Source organism: Conger conger, chromosome 9 (genome assembly GCF_963514075.1).
Source record: "Conger conger chromosome 9, fConCon1.1, whole genome shotgun sequence".
In the NCBI taxonomy this organism is placed as follows: Eukaryota; Metazoa; Chordata; class Actinopteri; order Anguilliformes; family Congridae; genus Conger; species Conger conger.
In genome coordinates, this window is record NC_083768.1 from 32695074 (window position 1) to 32717599 (window position 22526).

General features: G+C 44.5%; 1 protein-coding gene across 5 annotated transcripts in view; it reads left to right on the forward strand.

Annotated features, from left to right (window-relative positions):
- The window catches only part of LOC133136548 (receptor-type tyrosine-protein phosphatase mu-like), a 191817-nt gene that overhangs the window by 73681 nt on the left and 95610 nt on the right, over window positions 1-22526 (forward strand). For all 5 annotated transcript variants that reach the window (XM_061254133.1, XM_061254134.1, XM_061254135.1 and 2 more), the window contains exon 7: window positions 3997-4290. In XM_061254133.1, the coding sequence (XP_061110117.1) occupies window positions 3997-4290 (294 nt within the window). The remainder of the gene's footprint in view (window positions 1-3996; window positions 4291-22526) is intronic.

Consider the following 22526-nt stretch of genomic DNA (forward strand, 5'->3'; position numbering starts at 1 on the left):
ATTTCTATCATCAACGGAATGTATGTTTGCCCAGGAAGCTCCGTATGTCTGTACAAAGCCTGCTGCGTTTTAGTGTTAACCCTTTTGAGGATTTTCATTAGCACATCAGACAGGCTGTGTTCAGGGAACACCTGCTCCCATCCTCGTTGGAGTGCCCCCGCAGGGTTATTCTGTATAATGTAACAGCATCGCAAGCTCTTACTCAGATACCTGTTAAGATATTCTGGCTTTCCTCAAACTGGAGGTGAGAGAATGCCAGGTTAGCCATGACCCACGGATACAGTCCCTCTGTCTGCATTTCAGCACGTTATGGGCAGCCACTTAAAAAAACATAGGGGCCCCACTGGCATCACAAACACAAGCACTCTCCGAGACCCCAGGAAGGCCTTCAGATGATAATTACTCCCAGTCAACGCACCCCCGGTGCTGCCTTGGGTACCAGTCACCTGAAGTCTCTCTGTGGGAGCTCTGTAGGGTGGCGAAAGGGGGAGGTGAGACGGATGGCGTTCCTGTGTCACCGCTAATGAGAAAACACGGCCAGTATCAAAGGGAAGGGTTCGTCGTTCGTCTCCTTAAATCCGAAGCGGATCAGTTCTGGGCGGGGAAGCCCCAATTAGCCAGGGGGAAGGCATAATGAGGAGGCTTTGCGACTTAACGCCGCGACACGCTGGATACCAGACCGGCGAGAAGGAAGGCCTGTGGTAACAACAAAACTAAATATAACTGAGGTGAGGGATGAGTTTGGCGTGAGGCTCGATTGTGTGGGGATGGGGGGGGGGGGGGGAGGCGCGGTCAGCAGGTGCAGTAGCTGGACAGGACACAGCTGTCTCCAGTCTGTCCGGCTGTGAGGTCCGCCCCACGGCGTCGGGGTCGGCTCCATGGCAACAGCTGCGCAGTGACCCCCGCGTCTGAATCGGAGCGCGGCCGAACGACTCAGCGCGGGCGCACCACGTGCCTCCGTCGTCGCCTGCCGGGGGATGAGAAACGATAAACACCTTTACCGCGCACGCACCTTCTGTGAAAATGCGCTTATCTGGCCCATTTCTCTGCCACAGGGATGCAGGCTGTGCATTTCAAAGCCTTTTTTACTATCTCATGTTGCCAAATGTTGTCATTTTTATCTTACTTTTTTTTTTCCGCTTTGCGCGTTTATTCCTGTTATGTGTGCGTCTCCAGCGCAAGATGTGGTCGTGCCGTTCGCCCAAGCTGTGATGTGCTGCTGTCAGCGTAATCGTACATAATAGCAACACCGGTAATTAGCTTTAGCGTGTCTCACGTCTGATGCCAGCACAAAGCCCTGGAAATAAACACGGCCATCCAGTTGAACAGTTGGGGTTGTTGAAGTCACAATAGGCAATCAGCGGCTGTTGGGGAGAGACGAGGCGCAGCGTGTCACACGCTGTTAGATCGAATGCGGCGGCCTTTGTGTTCGCATCACGTTATGCATCATGGAACGCCGGCGGAACAGAGGGGGATCGATCAAGTGGCCCCGAGACCCAGCCCGTGCGCTCTCTCTCCACACCAGCAGGGGCCCGGGGGGCGCTTCGCTGAATTAAAATGGCCGCTCCTCGCAGCATCTGACAGAACTGCAGAAGTTCCGCTTTTAAAAGCGTCAGGCCTGCCGAATTGAAACGGCGCTTTATCTGGGGCATGTGACCTGTGTGAGACCTGCTGCCCCTCCCTGTCCGAGTGGGGGATTCGGGTTCACAGTGTGGGGATATAAGGCACTTTCCCCGGACGCACGCGGGTGCCGAGGCTTACTGCGAGGGGCAGACGGCACGACCGCGTCGTCTGGGAGGCGCGTGGGATTAGGGGAGTTCAGGGGAGGTGATGTTTTACTGTGCAGAGAGGAAGACTGGGATTAGTCATGGGTTTGGGGGCCATCGGCTGAGGTCAGGCGGGATGGCCATCTGTAGACTCCGCGACCTTCATCCAGAGCTTCTGGGGGGGGGGGACCTCCGTCTCAAAAGCAACTCGATTCATTTCCACAAGGGCCTAATTACCAGCGTTCAGGTGGCTAATAGCATTATTCTGTCGTATTTGTGCTTTTAGTGTAATTCACTTAGTTATCTTCAGGGGGGGGGTTCACAATTGATGCAGGACTGTGAAGGAGGTTAACATTCCACGTTTTCACATCCTTTTATAAAATTGATGAGCACAGGGTGCGGGTGGCAGGTAGAAACAGAGGACGCCGGGCGCAGAATGACACCGCGGTCTTGTCGATTTATAAAAGTGACACAAGCCGTGAATTGTGCTTCACCCATGTGGCTGAATGTCAGAATAAATACGACAAACAGTCTATTGCCACAGCCCTTATAGTCTCTCTGTACGCTTTAAATCAATATCCTTTCCCTTAAACGAGAGCCAATAAAACTCCAAGGCTGTCAGGGTTATTTCTGTTTTGCCGAGCTCTTCGTCTTAACCTCTTGGTGTCATTACAAAGATAAGATATTAATAGAAACTCATTAAAACAATCCTCGGTGAACCAGAAAATCATGACCAGGGAACCGTTGCACCAGGTAGCCTGTGGAACAATTGCTTCTTTTTCATCAGCATTTGGATGTAACCACAACAACAGAAACATTTCAACTCCCTGAAAACTTCATTTTCTATCCCTTACCTTATGCTTTTGACATTTGGAGAAAAGGGAAACAATTAGTGGAATTTTATTCAATGCATATTGAAGCCCCCCAACCACTGACTCACACACTCAAAAACACACACACACACACACACACACACTCAGACACAAACGCACACACACTCAGAGACATACACATGCGCACACACGTGCGCACACACACAGACACACACACACCCTCAGACACACACACATGCGCACACACACACATCCTCAGACACACACACACGCACTCGCATGCACACACACACAGACACGCACACACATCCTCAGACACACACACACCCTCAGACACACGCACACACACACACACACACACAGCATCGAAGCTGTTATGTAGCCTCATACCTATTTGTTATAGCTGCTGCCCCCCCTCCTCCCCCGCTCCTTGCTCTTTCATTCTGTGAGAGACAGCCTGAAGTGGCAGCTCGGGAAGGGGCAGAGGATTCAGGAGAGCAGGAAGGTGACAGTGTAGAAGGAGACAGCGATGAGATCAGATGACAGTGCGGGCGCGGAATGAGATCATCTCCCGCCTTTCATTTCCCCGCAAACCACATCCCCCGGTAATTGCGGTCCAGACATTTACAAGACAAAGAAACGCGGCCCGAAACAAACAGAAAAGATCATTTACAGGCAGAACGCAGGCGCGCGGGGAACGTAGGACGGTTGCTGATTTACATAACAGAGGGAAATGTGTTTTATTTCTACAATTTTGCTTAATTGATTTTTTAGCTCTAATGGGTCATTATCCCTGAGTTTTGTTCTGAGACAAAGCGCTGGGTGTAGCAGTTTGTGATAAATGGGTCATGGGAGAAATGGAGCGAGGCCACTGGGCGCAGGAATAACACACTCAAGGCCACTTCCAGTTGGAATACTGCCAAAAATTAATTGGTTTTACTTGAAACCTTTGACACGTCCTCCATGACAGGGGTTTCCATCACAGACAACCCTCTCGCCTCAGATTTGTGTAAACCCTCCATACACGGCTAAATAATTACTGTAATATGAAAAATGAAATGTATCCTCATCTGAATGTATGAGTGTAGGGATATCCTATCCTTCCATCAGATCAAATATATGTTTTTTTTCATGGAAGTTACATGATTGGTGTTGACACGTTTAGGAATTCCGACATTTATCATTCATGTCGTTTTTATAAGCCATTAGTGGATTCATTTGATTTTTTACAGCAGCAAAAGAAAAGTACAGTCCAATTGCTCTATGCATTTCAGTAAATTTGTAGCTTAAATTAATTTTTTTTGCTGTTCTGGTTTGTGTTGTTGTAAGAAGAGAAACTCTTTTGTGTCTCATGAATGCTAGGCGAGAGGTTCTAACAGTTTTGAAACGTTTGCCAGAACCTCCGGTCCCGATCGCACCCCCGCAACTGATTGCAGTGGGCGCTACCTACCTCTGGATCCAGCTCAACGCCAACTCCATCAACGGGGATGGCCCCATCATGGAGAGGGAGGTGGAGTACCGCATGGTCTCTGGGCCCATGTATGACCTGCAGGCCGTGGACAAGACCACCCACAAGATCGGCCACCTGGACCCCGACACTGAGTACGAGATCAGGGTCCTGCTCACCCGGCCTCTGGAGGGAGGCACCGGGGCCCCGGGGCCCCCACTCCGAGCCCGGACCAAGTGCGCTGGTGAGTCAGCCCCCTGAACAGGGGTGCATGCACACACACACACACACACACACACACATAAGCACACGTGTGCACACACACGTCCACACACATGTCTGCACACATGCACACTCACACAGGCACAAAACACGCACGCATGGCACACACACACACGCATGGCACACACACATACACACACGTGTGCACACACATCCACACACATGCGCACTCACACAGGCACAAAACACGCACACACGAATGGCACAAACACATGCATGGCACACACGCATAGTTCCCACATTCTCATTATGGGGGGTGCAGGTTTGACACGGACTGATGTTGCTGCCAATCCAGCCTCCGGGAAGTCTCCTTGCAGGGGGAGCATGTCGGGGGGAGTAAGACACCCCCCCCCCCCCCCCACATCCTCAGGGAGATTGATGTGGCCGACTCAGAAAGACATGCTGGCGATATTGTTTGAGCACACAGTTCTTTAGCAGTCGGCCAGCGCTGTGCTGTTTGTTACTGATCAGAGGAGACTGCTTGGTTTCTGCTCATCCCTGCCCAGTACAGTATTCAGTATTAAGCCCAGTGCTATGGAGCTATCGCGCTATATGCTATTGCTGTATTGCTGTAACATACAAACAGTCCTAAATATGCATGTCACAAATGGAACTTCTGGAAGGACGTCTTTGCTTTGAATCTGGTGAATTTCCCGAGGGTGAACCGGACAGCAAAGGGCTCCAAGATTCAAAATCCAGCGACAATCAACATTGCATTGTCGGGGAAAGTGAGAACCTTGAAACTGAACTATTTTCTTTCCAACCTGCGCCGTTTTTTAATGTCATTTTTTTCAAGGCTTGGATACCTTCCCGTCTTTGCAGAACATGGCACATCTGACATAGTCAGTCCTTCACAAACAAACTTATTTGTAAAGTAAACTCAGGCCCTTCCTGGGGTGAATAATTCAAGGTTTGGTGGAAGACTCTTGTTGATTTGTAACTACCCAAGAAAGTAATTATTTAAACATGGAGCTACCCATGGAGGTAACCACTCAAGATGTTTACAGGGTCTGAAACATTTTGTTGAACCAGTCACTGTGTCTGGTGTGTGAAACAATTTCCACTCCAATTGTGTGAAACTATTTTGCATGTTCTCGATATATTGAATATACCAAGAACATATACAGTGGGAGCAATAATTATTTGATCCCTTGCTGATTTTGTAGGTTTGCCCACTTACAAAGAATGGAACTGTGTAGAATTTTAATCATAGGTACATTTTAACATTGAGAGACAGAATATCACAAAATAATCCACAATAACAACATCATATACATTTTATAAATGTATTATCGTATTTTTGCATGAAATAAGTATTTGATCCCCTACCAATCAGCAATAATTCTGGCTCCCACAGACCAGTTAGTTTTCCATTAAGAAGCACTCCTAATCTCAACTCATTACCCAAAACACCTGTGTCAACTCGTTACATCGTTATGTAGCTGTATAAAAGACACCTGTCCACACAATCAATCAGATTCCAACGTTTCCACCATGGCCAAGACAAAGGAGCTGTCTAAGGACATCAGGGACAAAATTGTAGACCTGCACAAGGCTGGGATGGACTACAAGAAAATAAGCAAGCAGCTTGGTGAGAAGTTAACATCTGTTGGAGCAATTATTAGGAAATGGAAGAAACACAAAGTCACCGCCAATCTCCCTCGGTCTGGGGCTCCACGCAAGATCTCGCCTCGTGGGATATCAATGATCATGAGAAAGGTCAGGGATCAGCCCAGTACTACACAGGAGGAGCTTGTTAATGACCTGAAGGCAGTTGGGACCACAGTCACGAAGAGAACCATCAGTAACACACTACACTGTGAAGGATTAAAATCCTGCTGCACGCGCAAGGTTCCTCTGCTGAAGAAGGTACATGTAGAGGCCCGTCTGAAGTTTGCCAAAGAACACCTGGATGATCCAGAGGAGGCTTGGGAGAAGGTGATGTGGTCAGATGAGACCAAAATAGAGCTATTTGGCATCAACTCGACTCACCGTGTTTGGAGGAAGAGAAATGATGAGTACAACCCCAAGAACACCATCACCCACTGTGAAGCATGGAGGTGGAAACCTTATGCTTTGGGGGTGTTTCTCAGCTAAGGGGACAGGACGACTTCACCGTATCGAGGGGAGGATGAATGGGGCTATGTACCAGGAAATTTTGGGCGACAACCTCCTTCCCTCAGTGAGAGCACTGAAAATGGGTCGTGGATGGGTCTTCCAACATGACAATGACCAAAAACATACGGCCAAGGCAACAAAGGAGTGGCTCAAAAAGAAGCATATTAAGGTCCTGGAGTGGCCTAGCCAGTCTCCAGACCTGAATCCCATTGAAAATCTGTGGAGGGAGCTGAAGCTTCGAGTTCCAAGCGACAGCCTCGGAACCTTAAGGATTTGGAGAGGATCTGCAAAGAGGAGTGGACCAAAATCCCTCCCAAGATCTGTGCAAACCTGGTGAAAAACTACAACAAACGTCTGACCTCCGTGCTTGCCAACAAAGGTTTCTCCACTAAGTATTAAGTCCTATTGTTCTATGGATCAAATACTTATTTCATGTGAAAATATGATATTAAATTTATTACATTTATATGATGTTGTTATTGTGGATTATTTTGTGATATTCTGTCTCTCAATGTTAAAATGTACCTAGGATTAAAATTCTACACAGTTCCATTCTTTGTAAGTGGGCAAACCTACAAAATCAGCAAGGGATCAAATAATTATTGCTCCCACTGTACACAAAGTTCAAGTAAAATTGGAGTGGTCACCCCCCACGCCTCTGGTAGATTTTTCATGGAATGGCCCCTCTAGCAGTTGTTACAACTGTTAACCAAAGCAGATCGCAAACATGTTCAGTCAGAATGGCTTAATGAATGTGAGGCCTTGCAGGATTAGTCTGGTATTCTGAAGCTATGTCTCTGACTGCTACACTCGTGTGAACTTCAATATACACTCACTGAGCGCTTTATTAGGTAGACATGTACTTCAGCTTGTTAATGCAAATATTTAATCAGCCAATCTTGTGGCAGCAACTAAATGCATACAAGCATGCCGACATGTCAGAATAGGTGCCTGACAGGGTGGTTGAGTATCTCAGATCAGAAACGGCTGATCTCCTGGGATTTTCATGCACAACAATTTCTAGAGTTTGCAGAGAATGGTGCAAAAAACAAAGAAAACATTCATTGACTAGCAATTCTATTAAGAGAGGTCAGAGGAGAAGGGCCAGACTAGTCGAAGCTGACTGGAAGGTGACAACCAAATAACCACACATTACAACAGCAGTATGCAGAATAGCATCTTTGAATAGACCTCGAAGTAGATAGGCTACAGCAAGTCCAATAATTGAAAAAAAAAAAAAAGTCTAATGAATACCTAATAAAGTGATCACTGAGTGTCTATCACTGGATTTTTTGCAGCCTCACTTCTACACAGCAAAGTGAGTGGTTGTTCGGTTGCAGTTTTAGACCCTGGATTAACTACCAGGATAGTAACTACAAACGAGAATAACTATCCAAGAGAGTAACTACCCAAGAAATGAACTACCCAAGAGAGTAACTGCCCAAGATAACTCCACAAGTCATCCAGTTTCCTGTTGCCTCTGAAAGTGGAAGGTAAAGTAGAATATCAGGAAATCTGTCATTTGTAGCTTTCACTATGAAACCTTTTTTTCCAGAACTGCTGGTAAAATACATTAGGTTGATGTTGTTTACCACAGAAATTCCACCAACTCTAAGTGCTTAAAGAGCACACCTAAAAGGAATAGGAAGTGGATGTGTTCTCTTTAGGGGGTAATGCGTCTTGCTAATGGTGCTTAGAGACGGGGTTATTAGCAGGTGACTGAAGCAGCTGTCACACAAAGAGCATGCCCTCAGACCCTCAGGCTGCAGGAAAATGTCATATAATTATCAGAATAATTAAACTGGTGTACAGCTCTTCGACTGCGTTGTCAGTCCCAGCCAGGGCCAGCGAAAACACCTTTAGCCCTTGTGCTGTCTTGATTGGGTCACCGTTAGCCGTTCTGCATCTTACGAATGCAATGGGAGAAGCTTCCCTCTACCGCAGCCACTGAAACTACACCCAACAGGAGAATTCTGCCCTGTTTGGTTATGTTACCTGTGCTCACCTGCTCGCCACGACTGCCAAACCTCCGCTCTCGGTAATGAATAACTCCGAGAGCCATAGCGCTGTCTGTTTACTTAATAGCCACGCTATCAAAGAGCAGTATTTAATATAGACGCTAGCAGCTGTAATCACGGATGAGCCCCTCATTGCAACACTCATATGAAAATGTTAATTGCAGGTGTAGAGACATCAGTAATTACAGCCACCCCCACGCAGGCTAATATTTGCGCGCGGCAGTTATATCTAATTACACAAGCGCTCTCAGGGCTTAACGCTGCGGCTCGGTGATCCTCAGCCAGGCGGCTGCTCTGGCCTGACTGCTCTCCGCCGGCGGGAGGGAAGGAGCGGTCAGTGTTGCGTTTCGCTCTTCCAGCGGTGCCTGTCCTCTCCCCGCTGACACAATCTCAGGAAAAGTTTTTAAATTTGACAGGAGCAGAACGGCTCAGCCTGGTTAGTTTCCATCTGCACCTGCTTTCTCTCTCCCAGTAATTAAACATCCATATTGTGCACTTTAAATATGCTATGGTAGACACAGTTCATGGTAGAAAAGCCGAGCACAGGATAAAGATAACTGCCCCTCACACATGAATATAACTGCCCCTAAAACATTGAACATTTATCACTGATACCAGAGTGATACAATCTTCACATATACTGGACCATGGGACACTGGAACACTTCCTTAGCAGATACCAGAATGTGGGGCCCATCCGCACACTGGAGCAATGCCTTAACAGATACCAGACATTTGGGCCCATCCACACACTGGAGCGATGCCTTAACAGCTACCAGACATTTGGGCCCATCCACACACTGGAACAGTGCCTTAACAGATACCAGACATTGGGGCCCATCCACACTGGAGCAATGCCTTAACAGATACCAGAACGTGGGGCCCATCCACACACTGGAACCGTGCCTTAACACATACCAGTCTTTGAGGTCCGTCCATACACTGGAACCGTGCTGTAACACCCAGCAGATTGAATACCCTTTAGCCGTCATGGGAAAGTAATGTTGCTGTGGCAGATTGGAGATGTAGGAGGTAAAGGTTCACTGTAGAACTTACTGAACTTTGCACTTCAGTGGCTGTTTACCCACAATAAGGAGCTTCTTTTGTTCAGCTCTCTGTTCTGTGAGGTCTGCTTCTCCATGAATGTTAGCGCTGTTCAGCCGCATAGTGCTGTGCCACAAGGACCACTCTCAGATTTTCCACTTAAAGTCTCCATCACCGAGAGTTATGAACCAAAAGCCCCTCTGTGCTGGATACAGATTTGTAAGCCGCATGGACACGGCCACTGCTCATCATGCAATGACACAGGGGTGACTCGCTGTCTGCAGATTCAATGAAGGCTTCACGTCTCCCCGACTCCAGGCGCATTGAATTATCAGAGCGTTCGGTCCCCTTTTACTTTCGCTGAGAGAGAGCAGAATAAATTGAGCGTGGTGCAGCACCGGAAGGTTATCTGAGTATTGCAATAAACAATTTTTCTTGCCGAGTTTTAAAGCGGCGCATTGTGTTCTTCCCAAGGACACTGCTGCAAGAAACAGTTGTTGTGAAAGAGCGGCTCGGTTTATTTACTTTCTTGTTTGTATTTTTGTCATTTTTAGTTTTGGCCCCCTGTACCCCACACTCCGTGCATAGCAGAAACTCAGAACTGTTGTCCTTAGTCTATGCCCTGCTGATGTATACCAGGAAGAGAAGGCTATTTGCTTTTTGTTAAAAAAAGGTGAAGTGACATCTTGCTGTGCTGTTTTCTATATCCATTCAGATAATGTTCAGCTTCTGTCTGTTATATCTTTATCTTTATATTTTAATTTATGGAATCATTTCTGTATTTTTTTTACTTTACATACCTACATAAATGTTGGGGAAATATCTGAGCCCTTGTATAGCCCTTGATTTCCTCTATTATTGTGCATTTGTTACAATAAATGGTTTCTGATCATTAGACAAAATGTTCTGTTAGACAAAGGGAAAGAGTAAAGAAAGACAAAACACTTTTTTTTTCATTAACCTTGCCATCAGAGTAAATTAGTCATCACAGTTTCTACAAACTAAACCGCGATCAAAGAAAATTCTAGATACTTAAACTTAAAATATATAATTCTGTTAGGGGTAAAGGGTTACTAAGCCATTTTTTATGCTCTGTGACTCCACTGTACCACAGTGACAGTCATTATCTCCAAAATGGAGAGCACTTGGAACAGTGGTGAATGGCTGTCCTGCCAAAATATGGAATTCATGGGAGAGTAACCAGACAGAAACCACTGCTAACCAAGAGATAAATCAATGCTTGTCTCACATTTGCAAAAAAGTGGAACGTTTTACATATCTGGTGTAAAAACAAAAATCTACATCTAAATCTAAATGAGGGTCAACTACCTTAAATTAAGTAACAGATATAGACAATGTAGAAATTGCCAGAACAGCTGTAAGACTGAATTCTCTGTGCACAACAACAGCAGATATCAACCCCCCAAAAATGTCCACTCTCGACTCTCTGAATGTTTCAGTCTGAATAAGCTCACATTTTATTTAATGTGCTTTATTGCTTTCAGAGGGACTCTGGAAGGTGTGGGGGAGGCAGAACTGTCTTAGTTGTAACTGCCAATCTACTTATTAAAGTTCCCTTATGTTGTTAGAAGTATGATATTGTCATCCAAAGATTCAAAGCTTTAGACTCTGTCTAAGGAGACCAAACATGAATATTTTAAGAGGTACCCATGCTCAGTTATTGTATACCTCTAAAGAAAGAGTTTCTTGCTGCTTCTAACAATAGAGGTGATACTTACAGACAAATAATTGTGAAATACAATCAGTTGCAACCTGCACCTTCAAGAAACATGTTCCATGTAACAAAACTGTAGTAGTTGTACTTCAGGTGCTGTTCGGAACATTGTAAGCTAATACGGTTTAGCCAATAAACAACCATAATCCTAAACCACATTCTTCAGGAGAAAAACTACCATTGAAAGGACGGTAAATTCTGGTGGAAGAGGCCGCTTCCTCGTGTTCTATTTGGAACACAGTTTTCTTTTCTACAGTCTATGGATGCAACCTGCAATGAAGTTGTGTTGTAACTCTGAATTAACTTTCAAACTAGCCTATGTTTGAAGTTACGTTATACTGGTGCGACAGGGTCCTGGACTTTATGGACATTATTGAGGAATTTGCAAGGGTGAAACAAGGAAATAGATCTAATGTGGTAAGGTCAGTTGTTTGAGAGAGTTCTACATGATGTTAAACTTAATATATTGCAGCATTTTCTACTACAGTAATGTGAATGAATAATAATTGTGTGCTGACTGATACAGTAAGCTACTTCTGTGATATGTGATATAGGATCCTAGGCAGCATCATATAGGTTTATTCTGTCTTTTAAATGATTGTGAATTGATTGCGATTGTGAATCTCAATGTGACTTTGCAAATCTCATGCTCAGAATCAGTAGTGTGTCGCTCTCTTGGGGCCACACCTAGGCGTTAACCCAGGGCCTCCAAACCCTTTATTTCGGGTCTATATGTGTCTGTGTCTGGAGAACAAATGTGCTTCAATGACCCACCATGTCCCCCATATTGGATATCAGAAAATGTGCATTTCTTTAAAAAAACGCTTAAAATGCTTCTTCTCCTAGAAGAATTGACCAATTTGTATGAAGATTGGGTACTCCCTCCTTAGACCAAGCTTCTTCCAAGCTGTAAATGGCACACCCATCAATCATGCTGGTGCAGTGGTTAGCACTGTTACCTCTGAGAAAGGTGATCCTGGGTTCAAATCCAGCCAGGGCCCTTTCTGTGTGAACTTTGAATGGTTTGCAGATGCCTGTCTGAGTTGTCTTTGTTGTATTGGATGGACTTGAAGGATCAATCTTTAAATTTTGTCCATGTATACTACTGGTCAGTGTGTACTAACCTCCAAAACTTTGGCCAATACAGAGGGCTACAGCAATTTATGAAACTTGTAAACTATTATTGTTCAAGATATGTTACAATGTGGCTGAATAAACATCTTGAAATTTGGTCCGTACACATGGTGCTCCATCAAAGTCTCTGTTCTTGCTGACTGCTACTTTATACGTCTTAAGAAAATGGTACACTCTACTATGGGACTGACGAGTAGGGAGGCCTGTTGTGTAGTGGTTAAGGTGCATGCCTGGGACCCGCAAGCTCGGTGGTTCGATCCCTGGTCGATTAGACACAACGGCCCACAATTAGGGCCGTTGGGCCCTTGAGCAAGGCCCTTAACCCTCTATTGCTCCAGGAGAGGATTGTCTCCTGCTTAGTCTAATCAAATCTAAGTCACTTTGGATAAAAGCATCAGCCAAATGACATGTAATGATGATTTGCTGCTTATTAATCTCTGTATACATTGATAACTGTCCTAGTTTTTTGTCCATGTCCCTGGTTATAGGTATAGTTACACTTTATATTTAAAACATTACTAAAATGCTGTACACTGTAAATTCATGAAGCTGTTTATGAGAAGTGCTTTACGTCTCTAAGCTACTGTAATAATAGAGGAAGTGTGTGACCACAGTGTGGTCTGAAGAACGTTTTACTTTAGAAGTGGATCTCCTCCCCCTGGAAGTCGACCATCGCTAAGGAAGGAGGAGATATGAAATCCAGGACGTCCTCTGTTTTAATCTGGGCTCAGAGAGGGCCCAGCTCTGGCCTGCAGGCACGTTCTCCCCCCCCCCCCTCCCTCCATGGACCTCCCCGCAGGCAAATTAAACCTTGATCCCTTTGGAAATGGAATCCTAAATCTCACATAGGCCCAACTCTGAACAAAACAAAATGTCTGGAAAGTCACCTTGGAAACGACTTATTTTACAGAATGGAGGAAAAAAATGATAAAAGCATGAGAGAAAGCACGAGAGAAATCTCTTGGTCCAAGTGCAGTTCACACCCTCTCACCGGCGCTTCTTTTGTCTCCGAGGTGGGCTGGGTGTACGCCCGAGAACATCACGCTTGCTTTTATCCTTTCTCTATTTTTACTTTTAATTTTCTTCACGGACACCCTTGTCAAACTTACATTTGTTTATGTAATCCATTAATGGGGCTCAGCCTCTCCCCTGCTGAAGGGTCCAGTAGAGGATTTGAATATGCAGGCGAGTGGCGGAGAGACAGTCGGTCCGCCCTCACCTTCGCAGAGCGCCGTGCGGCAGCTCTTCTCTGGAGGTGTCGCGGAGATGTGCTGCATGATTCATGAGAAGATAGGCGTCCGTGCGACGGTGTGTTTGTGTGGGCTTCTACGCCCAGGAGCCAGCCGGCACCTCCTCTCACGATGGTCCGTTCCACCATGGCGGACCTTTCGCTGGGAGGTTAGACTTCTTCTGACGCACCTGACGGGCGTTACACGAAAACTGTGGAAGAGGGCGAGGCGTCCCTCAGCTTAATGCGCCAATGGTGATAAAAGTGTGAGGCGTATGGGTGATAGTACCACAATCATTAGGGAAGACCATTACCAGATTACCTTGCTGTGATTGGATGGAGTTCTTGCCCTGGTTCAGATTTTGGTAACAGAGAACCCCTGGTATTGTATGATACCGGGACAGGAGCATTCAATCCTTTGGCAAGACAAGCTTTGCTAAAGGGGATAAGAGATTTCACACTACGAAGATGACTACTGTTAAGAATGTTCCAATGTGTTGTTTGCAGGATCATGTATCCTGTTGTAAGTGGCGCATGAATTATAAATACTGTACAACTCTGGACTTTGAGATTTGCATGCAGGTACACCTGTGCACACACGCTGTGCATATTGATCTTGCAGGGAACACACATTTTCGAGAGCAGTTTGTCCGTGCAAATATCGGGAATCCAACCAAGAAATTACCCACTACCCACTGCAGGTTGTATGCAATGAGTCTAGAACACCCTCTGCTGTTTTTTTAAGGGATGCAGTCTCTGCTGAGTGATGACGCCTAGTTCTGTAGCGGAGAGAAGCTTGGCGTGCACCATGAAACACAGTTTTTTTTTTTAACTGCATCTGCAACATGTGGGGAGAGAGCTCCACTATTCGCAGCGGACAAAATGCTTAATTATTCAATGATTAAGGGAATACCACAGTGGCTGTGCGTCTATATTTGTACTGCTGGATTTTATGTTATGACATTGTGAGATATAATGCATTCTTTTGCGGTTTTCAGCTGCAAAAAGGCTAACTGCCATTACATTACTCTAGTAATGGGTTTTGCAAGCTCTCTCATAACATCCCATTAGTAATATGCTAACACTTTCTCTAGGTTGCCTTTCTCAGACATAAGGTGGACTAGCACCTGTGACCTTCTGGTTGTGAGGGAAGTGCAAACATGCACCAAGCTATCGCATATTGCATCTAGAGTGGTTTTGGAGAGCATCAGTGAATAGAACTAATGCAGCTCTGTTGGTGCTGTTATCTGGGCCTACTCCATAGACAGTGAGCCTTTGTTATACAGAAATTGGCAGATGGGGAAAGGGATGGTACTTTTGTCCCAAGGGGGAGGGCTTAAATTAGTACGGTAAGCTGTGCATTTCAATTTGAAGGGAAAAAAAAACATTTTATTGTTCTGCTCCAGGCATTTTCCCTCTGAGAATGCAATCAGAGTTTGGGTTTTGAGGAATCCCCAGCTTTTCAGGATGAAACATAATTTCTATGGTAATTTCTTTCTCTTCATAAACTCATTGGTTTGTTGAAAAGCCAGTGGAATTTCCCATTCTTGAGCCAATGTAATTTCCTTCTCATTCCTGAGTATGTGTGTGCGGGTGTATGCATCTGTGTGTGTCACACAATAACTGTCAGTTCTTTTTAAATGACAACTAGAAAACTCATCTACTAGTATATAACAAAATATATACTGGTAGATGGCTATAACAAAATACTCACAGGCAAGTATGATTGGTTTTTAGCAAAGGTCAATGCCTACAGGTTCTGGGCATTGCAAGAATTGTATGCGGCAGTCTTTCCAGATCACCTGTCTTTTGAATAGCACCCAGGAGGCTTCTATGAGAGAATAGTACCCGGGGAAAACCTTGAATTGGAAGTACACTGCATTTATAAATCAACCGTTAACAACCATTTCATTGGACGTGGTATGTCTTCAGTGTCTCAAGGGTGTCCAGTTTGAATGGACTGAAGAACAATCAATAATTTACCTTACAATATGTCATGTCAAACATGGAAGTAGACCCAGTCAAAACAGCATCGACATAATTGTTATTGTTCTTTAGACGTTATTTAGACTTCATAGACAACTCTTCTTCTTCGTCTTCTTCTTTGACTTCTTCCATTTAATTTAATTAATTAGTTTTATGTACTTTTTTAAAATTACGTTATTCAAGTTTACTCAGGAAGTATCATAAATATAGTTCATATGATAGCAGACTGAGTGAGATTTTTTTGTAAAGGCTGTGTGAGCTGACGTGGGTTCCCTGCTGACAGAGGAGTGGAGGTTCAGCTAGGAGCTCGGGCCTTATAAGAGGGCATGCTTAAATCAGGCTCTGTTTCAGCTGTTAGCGGCAACAAATTTTAATTGAATTTCAGCCATTTATTATACATGAGGATCCATTAATAAGATAAACCTGCCTTTTTATCCGCAAAGTAGGGCATTACTCTCGAGCTCCCTGAACTTACTGCACCACACACCGCCCCCGGCGTCGACCGCGGTGAGACAGAGAGTAATGGTACCGGAGGTCCTCGAATCTGTCTGCTGGGATGCTGTCGTTTTTTTTTTTAATTAGGCTGTTTGCCACTTCTAACAAAGATTCATCCATTTAGTCTGATGGAGAATGAGACTTCCTCAGCGGGAAGCAAAACTCCGGGTCAATGAAGCGCATATCACAGGTATCCCGGGGGAAAACAACTTTTTTTTGTCTCTATTAGTGTCTTTATGTGAGGAAATGTCCGGTTTGGTGATGTTTTCATCGGTTTCTCTTGAAAGCATGCCTGTGGGACCAGTCAACACTGGTTGAGGCACACGTAGTGCATGAGACAGGACAAGACAAAGAGAGCCCTTCTGCATGCTTGAATTAAGAAGATTAAATGACGTTCATATGCAATCATTAAGTCCATATGGAAAATCTGTCACCTGGTCTGACAATTCATTTGTCACAGATGTTTAATTTTGTTATATTTTGTTATATTTTACTTTTCTGCCTAGTAATACTGGACAGTAATAACAGTTGATTAAACCTAGGTGCACGTGTGTGTGTTTGTGTGTGTGTTTGTGTGTTTAATTTTCTGAAGCCATGTGAAGTGAACCCTTGACCCGTGACTGTAGGAAAGAGGTGGTTGGTATTAATCCATGAGTGTCACAGGGTCCTCTGGTTTCAGTCTGACTGGGTTTTTACTTATCTGAAGATAACAGCACTACACCTGTCCAGACCCTGCAGGACTCCAGCACTGCAAACGCTCTACCCCTTCTCTCTCATATTCCCAGTCCTCTCCTTAGTCAGATGTAGTACCATAGCTGCCTTTGATTTCAAAACCTGGGGAAGATTTTTGTTGGCCAACTCCGGATACTTTTTGAATGCTTACTGATTAGACACTCACTGAGCACTTCATTAGGAACACCTGTACACCTACTTATTCATGCAATTATCTAATCAGGCAATTATGCGGCAGCAGTGCAATGCATACAATCATGCAGATACGGGTCAGGAGCTTTAGATAATGTTCACATCTCCTGGGATTTTCAAGCGCAGCAGTCTCAAGAGTTTGCAGAGAATGGTGTGAAAAACAAAAAAACATCCAGTGAGCAGCAGTTCTGCAGGTGGAAACACCTTGTTAATGAGACAGGAAGTTGACAGTAACACAAATAACCACTGAAAGGAAGTCTTATCAAATTCGCTGGTGAAAGACAACGTTTAGCTCTTTATTTCTTAGTTACAAATCTGCTTGGTTTTACGAGCGTCTCCAGTCTAACACAAATTATCATCGAGAATGTCACAGTTTAAGTACAATGTGTCTACCATTAGGTTAGCTATGATGAAAGGCTTCTTGCATGTAATAATTACCTCAGGCAAAGGGGTATTTACATTCATACTTTACATGGTTTCTTCATGGCTAGATAAATGACTGAGATTTACATAGAAAAAAGGTCCTCAAACTGCTTACAGGATCAGGATGAGGGGGCCCTTAAACACAGACTGCAACTTTTTGAACTGAAATAACAAACAAATAAAAATACACTTACCAGATACCAAAAGTAAACACCTCTAAGTGGATAGGTTACAGCAGCAGAAATCTCAGAAACTCAAATAAATACCTATTAAAGTGCTCACTGAGTGTATATTGTTAGACAATGGGTACGTCTACTGTGTTTACTAAAGAATAATTTGACAGTAAAAATAGCCAGTTTTGAGAATTGCTTTTATGTTCTCTGTCAAGAAATAAGATTACCAATATATAATCTTGTTATCATTTTATGCATTCATAGATGGATATATATTATCTATATTTTTCGGATTTAAATAAAAATCTATTTCCGTCTGTCTGCTTCAAATACTGTAGAGCGAGAGTGAAATGGCAGCATTTGAAGGAGACCATTTTCACTTTAGGATTGTTGTACAGGAGAGTACTCCGGGAAAGTAATTGAGTTTTGATTGTCGGTTATCAAAGGCAATCATTATCGGTTGCTTCCGGGAGTTATGAAAAGGATTTGATAAGGATGAAAATCGCTGTTATTACCCAGATGGCTATGTTGATATTGCGGAAATGTGTTCTCCTAGGCCAGAGCGACAATAAAGAACCGCGAGAGCGAATGACGCAGGAGTCCTGCCGGTGCTGGAGAGGAGTGAATTACACTTTAATAAAGAGATGAGCGACAGGGAGGTTCAGTCTCTCAGCTGGGCTCAAACATGCACAAAGACCTGTTCCGACCCGAACGGAATTCCAGTTGTTATCGTCTTACCTCGCAGGGAACCGCAGCCCTGATGTCAACAATAACAAACCGCGCTCGTATTTTGGAAGGAAATAACCTTTGGGGAAAAACCCCATGTCCAATGACAAGTTTTGTTTTACGAACAAACGCATCCCTGGTGTGAAGGAACACGGCTCATGTCGTGTTTGTATCAGGGTGCAAGCGAGCGCGTGGGAAACGCGAGAGGCTTCTGAATCTTCCTGGGAGGTGAAGGGTTCCTCATATTATATCTCACATATGGAGGAGGTGTGGAGTCACTGATGTAATGTGGGGGCTCATTACTTATCTGATGAGAGGATCAGCAACACAGACCGCAAGATTCCTGGCTTTCTGTCACTTTCAGCCCCCCTCCTCCCCACCCCCCTGTCCCCACCCTACAAACACACTCCCACCCAGTAGAATGTGTCTCCAGACATGCCCAATTTGTTCCTTCCCATCCAGGACTAATACCCTCATTCCCCCGTCCCCAGGCTCAGCGGGCCAATCAAATTGCTCCTGAAGCAGGCATTGGAATGACACTAAAGCCATCAGATAGGGAGGGCGAAATTGTGGGTACTATTTTAAATATGTCAATACCACAGCTACTCCAAACGGACAGTAAATACACTTGGCTTCAGGATTTTTTTTTTTTTGCATCACAGATAATCATGTTATCTAATTGCGTGATAAAGGTTAGACCTACGGCCTGTCTGAATTAACAGAAGGTGATAACGTGCTAATAATTGAGAAACACTATTTAAATGTCAAGCCGTAATGACGGAAAGCTGTTAATAGTTCCATCTAAATGTCAAATTAAAATTATTCAATTATGTTGGCAAGAGTGGGGCAGGTGATAATTTGCACAATGACTAGAATACGAATTCTACCCTTAGTCTGTCACCCCTCTCACCTCTCTTCTCTGCTACCCCCCAAACCCCCCTTCCCCCAGAAGGCCCTTGTGCAAAAGACAATAGTATGTAGACTCATTTCTTAATATAAACGATAAACATAAGCTGTTGTACCTACCTGTTCATGCTGGTGTCCAGAATTCTAATTTTTTCTCATTGGTCACATTAGGAGGATCACATTATTGAGAACGTCCTAGGCCTTTATTGTGTAGTGTGGTTTCCTCCTGACACTGCTCTCTTCAGAAAACCTGAGCTGCCTGACCATCATTACTTTAATGGAAAGTAGCATCCACAAAACACTTTAGTGAATAGGACCACTACACTGAGCAGGAAAACGGTGAGAGACGGCCAGATAAACAGAGTGGGAAGGAACAGAAAGAGAGAGCGGAGTACATAAAAGCTAAATAGAAAAAATAAAAATTTTGAAGCATGCCATATGCTTGCCCAGCTCAAGGTCAGCGTGAAAAAAGAAAACCATTTTCTGCCATGGACATGAGCCATGTATCGAACTTTTACTACCTGCTCGATAAAGCAGTCTCATACACAATATTAATAACATATTGCCCTGGGCTGGAGTAACAGCTGAAACCCACGAGATGTCATCAAGGCTTCCAGCTGCTCGTTTAGGGCCACTGCAAACTTAAATGGCAAGTTTCGGCTCAGTCGGATGCAGGATTTATCTATACGTGAGCTCCCTGGAGCGAAAGCTCTTACCCGGAGCTTAAGGGCTCATGGAATTCATTTCTGTATTCTTTAGAGTCAACCTTGACCTCCTCACTGCCAATTTGCATGACAGAGGCACGTCAAATGCTTTTTGGTTCAAACAGTCTGATGCTTGGAGCCTCCGGTCAGGGAAGCCCCTCCCCACCTTTTCCCCATCCCGTAAAGCGCATGGACACTCGCACATTTTCACATTCCCTATGGACACATAAACCACTTCCATTCTAATGTTTTATATAGTTCTGGCTCCCCAGTCTCTGCCAAAGTGCATTCAGGGTATCATTAGTCTGCTATTATAACATATGTATATATGTGAATAAGCAATCAATTAATTTAGATAAGTCAAATAATTATTATTAATTGGAGACTGGGAAATGAGCCAGATTCGTTTTTATGTAGGACATAGATGGCCTTTAGATCGAACTGAGGAATTTTTCTATGTTAAAACCAATCCCTGTTTTCTCCTGCCTGCGAGTGCTTTGGTTTTCCTAAGGGAAGTGTATTTACATCCCTGTCGACGGGCCTTTTCCATGGTTCTTCACGTCAGCCCTGGTGCCCAAACCAGCAGTGCTGCCCCATGCAGTCAGGAGTGCGACATTTCCTTTATCACGCCAGGAGCGTGGCTTCCTCCCGCTGCTGCCCCGTGCTTCCGCTATAAATTCACACTTTAGTGCGTTTGTCACCGGGAGAGCGTCCGCTGTAATTTGATTTCTGCGCCTGGCCACCCCGCGATTCTCTGCGCCTTTAGCATGGCCACCGCTTACGGAGTGCGGGCCACAGATAGTTCCGCAAATAGAGGGTTTAAAACTTCCATTTCCTGGATCTAGCTTCAGAGAGGTACAAAAAAAGAGGGATAGTTGGTAAACGGAGAAAGGGTAGTCTGAATCCCAGGCAGTTAACCCCCCCCCAACCTTCCCGTGTTAATTATTTTCTTCTTTTCTTGAGCATAGAATGTTTGCAGGACCTATGTGAATAAAGCCTTTGTTTCAGGGGACTGTTTTGTTGCATGTTTGTGGTGAATTTCTTTCAGTTTCCGTGCTCTTTATCTGTTTGCATATCTGTGGCAGTAACACGTATAAAGGCCACGCTCCAGATATAAAGGGCTGATTAGAGACATATTTCCCAACAAAGCTTTCTTTGAGGCACACGTGCAGTGAGAAGCCGTTCGTCCTCCCTGTTAATCCGTCCTCCCTGTTAATCCGTCCGTGCGCTCGCAGACCTTCTGCTCTTATCTGTCAGACACAACTTTGGGTTGCTGCACTTCTCGCTCACGTGGTTTATCTGTAAATCAGCTGCGATTTGTCTCCTCGACTTTCTCAGCACTCGAGATCAGGTGGGGGTGAGCAGAAGATTTTAACGGTGGCACCTGTATTGACACAGTACGAGTTCTTGGGTTCATATGTTTTACATTACCGTCTCATGAACATTGGACCTCATGCAAGAACCACTTGTACGATCAGATTTGACGAACCAGAACTTTTCTCCTGTTTAGAATTTTTTCTTAGGTAGCTACAAAATTTTACACATGATCCGGTCCTGTTGTACAAATGATGTAAGCAATGCATTCCATTAATGTTCTATAGAGAGGCTTGCTGTGTGTGATGGACGCAGTCCAGCGTGCTATGGCACATTCAGCAGTCCTGTATTTGTATACACACTAATGTAAGGCATCGAGCACAGCTCGCCTGGCTCACAAAACTCCATTCTCCTCTGACCTCTCTCATTAACAGTGTGTTTTTGCTCACAGAACATTTTTTGTTTTTCACACCATTCTCTGCAAACTCTAGAGACTGTTCTGTGTGAAAATCACAGGAGATTAGCAGTTTCTGAGATACTCAAACCACCCTGTCTGGCACCAATTCCACAGTCAAAGTCACTTAGATCGCATTTCTTCCACATTCTGACATTTGGTCTGAACAACAGCTAAAGTTCTTGACCACATCTGCATGGTTTTATGTTTTTAGTTGCTGCCACATGATTGGCTGATTAAATATTTGCATTAACAAGCTGGTGTACAGGTCTAGCTAATAAATTGCTCACTGAGTGTATATCATTATGTAAAAGGTTACAAAGCCATTTCTAAGGCTCTGGGACTCCACTGAACCGCAGTCAGAACCATTGTCTCCAAACACTTGGAACAGTGGCAAATCTTCCCAGGACTAGCTGGCTCGCCTCATCCAGGAAGTCACAAAATAGTCACAAAAATGTCACAAAATATCCCAGAAGAACATCCAAAGACCTGCAGGTCTCTCTAGCCTCAGATAAGGTCAGTGTGCATGACTCCACGACGAGAAAGAGACTGGGCGAACATGGGATTCATGGGTGAGTAGCGAACTGTTATAATTCCTCCACAGCAATGTTAAAGACTGGAATTAGATTTTTTGGAAACTATGGGTTCCAGGTATTGCTGCTAAGTCCATGACTCTGCATGCTGTAACACAGAACAGGACAATGTTTATAGTCTTTTCGATGGTCCTGCACAAAATGGAAGAGGACTCGGTACAGGGTTGTTTGTTTCCACATATTAAATCACAGCTCTCATGCCTCATACTGCAACATTTTTGACT